The sequence below is a fragment of the Limulus polyphemus genome, unplaced genomic scaffold (assembly GCF_000517525.1).
Source record: "Limulus polyphemus unplaced genomic scaffold, Limulus_polyphemus-2.1.2 Scaffold6703, whole genome shotgun sequence".
NCBI lineage: Eukaryota > Metazoa > Arthropoda > Merostomata > Xiphosura > Limulidae > Limulus > Limulus polyphemus.
Genome location: NW_013672313.1, coordinates 35,090 through 41,312, shown reverse-complemented (window position 1 = coordinate 41,312; position 6,223 = coordinate 35,090). Strand labels below are relative to the sequence as shown.

The 6,223-nt window shown below is 33.9% G+C and overlaps 1 protein-coding gene across 1 annotated transcript in view; it reads right to left on the bottom strand.

The window, feature by feature from the left end:
• Positions 1–6,223, bottom strand: part of LOC106473987 (microtubule-associated protein futsch-like) — a gene marked incomplete at its 3' end in the record, with an annotated part of 22,082 nt that overhangs the window by 7,214 nt on the left and 8,645 nt on the right. The window contains exon 2 of the mRNA XM_022402373.1: positions 1,485–1,615. Coding sequence (XP_022258081.1) covers positions 1,485–1,615 — 131 coding nt within the window. The remainder of the gene's footprint in view (positions 1–1,484; positions 1,616–6,223) is intronic.

The window sequence follows — 6,223 nt, the reverse complement described above, 5'->3', positions numbered from 1 at the left end:
CAAATCAAAATTAGGGACGACTAGCTACTTTCCCTCTAGTCTATCAAATCAAAATTAGGGACGACTAGCTACTTTCCCTCTAGTCTATCAAATCAAAATTAGGGACGACTAGCTACTTTCCCTCTAGTCTATCAAATCAAAATTAGGGACAACTAGCTGCTTTCCCTCTAGTCTATCAAATCAAAATTAGGGACGACTAGCTGCTTTCAAACTTTTCCTCATAAGACAGAATTCGAGCTTGAAAATTAAAAGTTAAATAAATTGGATGTTTTTAACAAAACGATTTTTAAATAAATAACACAAGAAAAGAACGAATCGTGTTTTTTCTTACAAATATGTGTCCAAATGATCGAAACTTTTTGCTGACATTATTTTTCGAAGACAAATGCATCTCCAATAAAACATGATTTTTCAGACTAATTTTCAAGAAAATAGTTTTTCAATAAAATGTTGAAAATAATTATTTGGTTTAGAAATCAAAACGAGACCCGAAACTTGATTTTCTTCTTACTTTTTTCCCTTGACAAGTGCGTCCTTAGAACGCATGCGTCACAAAGAGACTATAAGGGTGTTTGTCCTTTATTCTCAAAACCAGTGCGTCCCAGAGCGATTACAGGTTATTTTTGTTCTTAAATAAACAAACGCATTTATAATACATCTAAAATATATTTTTATAACTATGTCCTTAAAAAAGTGCGTCCCAAAGCGACGACAAAAAGTTTTGTACAAACCCGTCTCCAAGTCATCCAAATAATACCCGTTACAGATATTGTACCAACCGTAAATAAATCCCACTACAGATGTTTTACCAACAGTAAATAAATCCCGCTACAGATATTGTACCAACCGTAAATAAATCCCACTACAGATGTTTTACCAACAATAAATAAATCCCGCTACAGATATTGTACCAACCGTAAATAAATCCCACTACAGATGTTTTACCAACCGTAAATAAATCCCGCTACAGATGTTTTACCAACCGTAGATAAATCCCACTACAGATGTTTTACCAACCGTAAATAAATCCCGCTACAGATGTTTTACCAACCGTAAATAAATCCCGCTACAGATGTTTTAATGTATCAGTGTTAGTAAGAAGTGTCAAGTCACAACGTCTTTGAAGTGGTGTATTTGTGGAACATCTGCTAGAGATAAAGAAGAAACGCTCATCCATGTATATATATATATCAGTAAAGAACATCTATAGTGAAGCTTGATAACCCACGTTTTATAAAATAAAAGTTTTAAGACTGGGTAATGAAGAAACTTGATTATAAATGTACGATGACAAAATCTTGTCGAAGCGTCTTACATTTATAATACATTTCCAGTCAAGTTGTCTCAAAACTTTTATCTGTAGGGGAAAGATCATACGCTTTTTTTAGACTTTATATCAATATCAGTTGAATCAAAATATTACAGTTCTTAAGTTTATCATCAAGTTAAACTTTCCTCTACACAGTACTAGGCAGAAGTGTTACCCGGTTTATCGCAGGATAACAGTTAAAAATCTTACCTTGTTGTGGTTTGTCAACTGGTGATGTGCTTTTGTACACATTTTGAAGGTGTGAAAGATCACATCCGGACGACTTGACGTCCCATGAAAGCAGACCTGAGTTTGAAACGAAACAGTTCAGCACACGGAAATCTCATTCAGTTTTAAAATTTTTATTCTGAAACTTTGTTTAATAAGATGTTGTCGCTCATTATAGCCAATATTACAAACTCAAATTGATCTACTGATAAAGTAACGACTATTTAAATATAGAAATATTCTTTAAGCAGAGAAACTAAAACTTATAAAATAAGATTTAATCTGAAAAATAATGAAACGATGAAACAGCTAGCTTCTAAATCGACGAAGCAACTGTAAGAGTAATTCCCATTGATTAGTCTTCACTGTTTCTATAATCATCACGTACAAAAAATTCAAGATTATTGATAAATAATTCGTTAGGTGGCCTTCATAGAAATGTACATATACTCAGACGTATAATGACAATTGGAACTTCAAATTACACAGTCCATTGAGAAATAGTGGGGATATTTCCCTGTCTCCCAATTAAACCTGTAGGTCGTTGTTTACTTATTTATTTAATTTATCTGAAAATTGTTAACATCTTCGTTTTGTGTTGATTCTCAATAACATTTTTACAAAGAAATATCTTTCTTGCATGGTTACTAGAAAGTTTAAAAATTATGATTACGAAGTTAGCACAGAGGATCACATACAAAAGTTGTAATGGTTTTCAAACGAGGCCCAAAATTCACTATTCGAAAGCGTTTGAGTTTTGGGTCTTGTTTGAAAATCAGAAAGCTTAAAAGGTGGCGGCTGTTTCCTACTTTGTAAGAGCTTGTATCTGTCAGGATTAGCTTAATATTCCAGCCAAAGTGATGTATAGTAACATATCCTGTTAAACTTTTACTGGCATTAGAGACTAAGTAGGTGTATTAATTAGGCCTAATATAGTAATTCATAGAGCTAATGGGGTTTATTGACACACCATTCTACCTTTATATGTAGATATATTAATTAGGCCTAACATAGTAATTCACCGAGCTAATTCACTGACACGCATGCTACCTTTATTTAAAGGCAGGGGTTTTCCTAGTGTGCAGTTGATGACAAATTGTGCACCTGCAAAAATATTTATGCAGTTGAAAATTCACCCATCTAAGTAAGTTCATGTAAATAAATATTAAAAAATTACTTGTTTGTTTATAATTAAGCACAAAGCTACTCAATGGGGTATCTGTGCTCTGCCCACCACGGGTATCGAAACCCTGGAAAAAAAATTATATCTAAGATCATAAAATTCCATTCCAGAGTTGATAAATAAATGTATTTACTAGAATATTCTTCATTTTTAGATCATTTGTTACTAGGCCTGTATATATGAGGTGCAATAAGGTGTCATGTATTAAAAAATTATAAAGTTAAAATATAATTGTGCAGTTGAAAAAAAATCCTTACGAAAAAGGTCTGTTTGTAGGTGTATTAATTAGATCTAACATACAGGCTTAAAACTTTTTCCCTCCCTAAACTTGTGAATGTTCTCGAGATGATTCAAGGACAGTATACAACGTGTAAAATGTCTGGTAGTTAATGTGTAATATGCCTACTGTATATAACGTGTAATGATATAGATAAAGTATCTTCTGTGTAACATGATTCATAACTAATAATTTGGAAACAATAAATTAGTTTAAGATATAGATATTATTTTTAAACATTTTATTTGAGTCAATTTAGTAAATGTTTCGTAAAGAAGAAAATGTTGGCCTAGGTGTCGCCGCATGATTTTCTACACCTCACTGGTTGGTTTCTTAATTGTGTGTTTTACGAAATGGATTAGTAACAAAATTGGGCTCATTATACGAAGCCGAACAACTGATTCAGTGCCAAATCATATAGCATGTTTAATCACAGCCGTCGTTATCCTGCACGTCTTATTTTGATTACCATAACTTGTCAGTTAGGTTTGTCCAAAATGATAATATACATTTAAAACCTTAACATATCCATTAAACACTGCAGGGAGAGAGAGATATGTGACAAAAATATACCTTTTTCTTACTTCGCTTTGATATCGATAATAGAATAATTAACAGGAATGTGAAAAACTCACCAAGAGCATAGTGTGATCATTGTGACTAATAACAGGCGTATTGATTTCACTGCTTTCTCGATAATATTATATCATGTACTATATATCCAGAGAGACTGACTATCATACACAACCGATTACAAACGTTAACAGTTTACACACGTTAAATGAGCTAGATAAAGATTCCTCATGAACTGATAGTGAAAATGAATATTCGCTTTCTTAAGAAAAAAAAATCTTACTGGTTCGTTTTGTCGTTCACTTTATTCTGCTTATATTTTTAAAATATTTTAATAACGAGCCAGTTAACAGTTTAAACAGCTTTCACCACCAGGACACAAGTTCAATGTCAGATTTCAAATAGTTTAACAAAATAAACCAAATAACTCTTAAAAACTACAAAACTGTAGATGATTGAAATGTTAAACCGTAAGTTGTTTTTAACACAAAGTAAATATATCTAATATATTTCAAAGCTCGTTTTACAAGTGTTAACTTCAGCTTGTACATTTGATGCATAGTATATTCCATGCACTGCTTATAACATAACATTATTACAATAGACAGGTTACAGCAGTTTGATGGGTGTTGCATCAACATAATGCTGGTTTTAGTAGTTTGATGGATGTTACATCAACATAATGCTGGTTTTAGTAGTTTGATGGGTGTTACGTTAAACTAATACTGGTTTTAGTAGTTTGATGGGTGTTACATCAGACTAATGCTGGTTTTAGTAGTTTGATGGGTGCTACGTTAAACTAATGCTGGTTTTAGTAGTTTGATGGGTGCTACATCAGACTAATGCTGGTTTTAGTAGTTTGATGGGTGCTACGTTAAAACTAATGCTGGTTTTAGTAGTTTGATGGGTGCTACATCAGACTAATGCTGGTTTTAGTAGTTTGATGGGTGCTACATCAGACTAATGCTGGTTTTAGTAGTTTGATGGGTGCTACGTTAAACTAATGCTGGTTTTAGTAGTTTGATGGGTGTTACATCAGACTAATGCTGGTTTAGTAGTTTGATGGGTGTTACGTTAAACTAATACTGGTTTTAATAGTTTGATGGGTGTTAGAAACTTACTAAAGTGACTTCCTTGCCGGAGCTCTTTTGTTGAGTGATGAAAGTAACAAAATATTGGGTTTAAATACGAGATTGAAAATAGTCTGAGTTTAAATCTCAGAAGATGGGTACTGTTCGTTTATTTTATGAAAAAAAAAACTGGATAGAAATCTGTGGTACGATCAGCATTTTTTTTGGGCAAAGCTGTACTAAGACCTGTTTGTGAATATCCTTCGTTAATTTGAACTTTTCGAACAGATCACAAGCGTCCTATTTGTCTGACCGAATAGTAGGACTCACAGTGCAGACATGCTAAAACTAGGCCACACCCATGCTCAGTGGGAACTTCTCACTTAAAGTAAATAAATAGTTTTAGAGTTTTGTTTGGGGGGGGGGTGATAGAAGTAACATTTAGTTCGTGGAACAGTTTCGATTTGAAGCTGTTTATTAAGAGCTGAATAGAAATTTCAAGTGGTGGGATTAGGTTTATAGAGTGAATAAAGATATGCATACAAATAATATACATTTACAATATATGTACGTAAAACCGAAACCAGAACCACGATGCGTGTTGATATGTCACGCATCACCATGGTTCCTTGAAAGAAACTAGTAACTCACGTATCCCACGTACTCGAGTAGTCACAGGTGCGCACGTATAAACTACAAGCAGACTGAGGATGTCGTCTCGTGCACTAAGGGACTAACTTGGTTCCTAGAACGTCAGACAGAAGATTTAATCGACACTTTCTACAGCCTGGGCCTACTTTCTGTTTAGTAAACACGGACAACCTTACCTAAATAGATACAACAATAACACAACTAAAATACCTATATTATATAAGGAAAAAGTAATACATTGTTTCAAGCGGACAAGAAGTACACAGTGATTCATTGTCTTGTTTCGTTGTTAATTAGCAAGTTATTTTGGCACCCATACAAATTTAATAAACTTATTATTTCTCCTTGTTCTGGAGAACGTAGATATGAGGAGAAAGTAAAACATTGTCTCTCCTAGTTTCGGAGAATGTAGATATGAGGAGAAAGTAAAACATTGTCTCCCCTTGTTCCGGAGAACGTAGATATGAGGAGAAAGTAAAACATTATCTCTCCTTGTTCCGGAGAACGTAGATATGAGGAGAAAGTAAAACATTATCTCTCCTTGTTCCGGAGAACGTAGATATGATGAGAAAGTAAAACATTATCTCTCCAAGTTCCGGAGAACGTAGATATGAGGAGAAAGTAAAACATTATCACTCCTTGTTCCGGAGAATGTAGATATGAGGAGAAAGTAGAACATTGTCTCTCCTTGTTCCGGAGAACGTAGATATGAGGAGAAAGTAAAACATTGTATTTCCTTGTTCCGGAGAACGTAGATATGAGGAGAAAGTAAAACATTGTCTCTCCTTGTTCCGGAGAACGTAGATATGAGGAGAAAGTAAAACATTGTCTCTCCTAGTTCCGGAGAACGTAGATATGAGGAGAAAGTAGAACATTGTCTCTCCTAGTTCCGGAGAACGTAGATATGAGGAGAAAGTAAAACATTGTCTCTC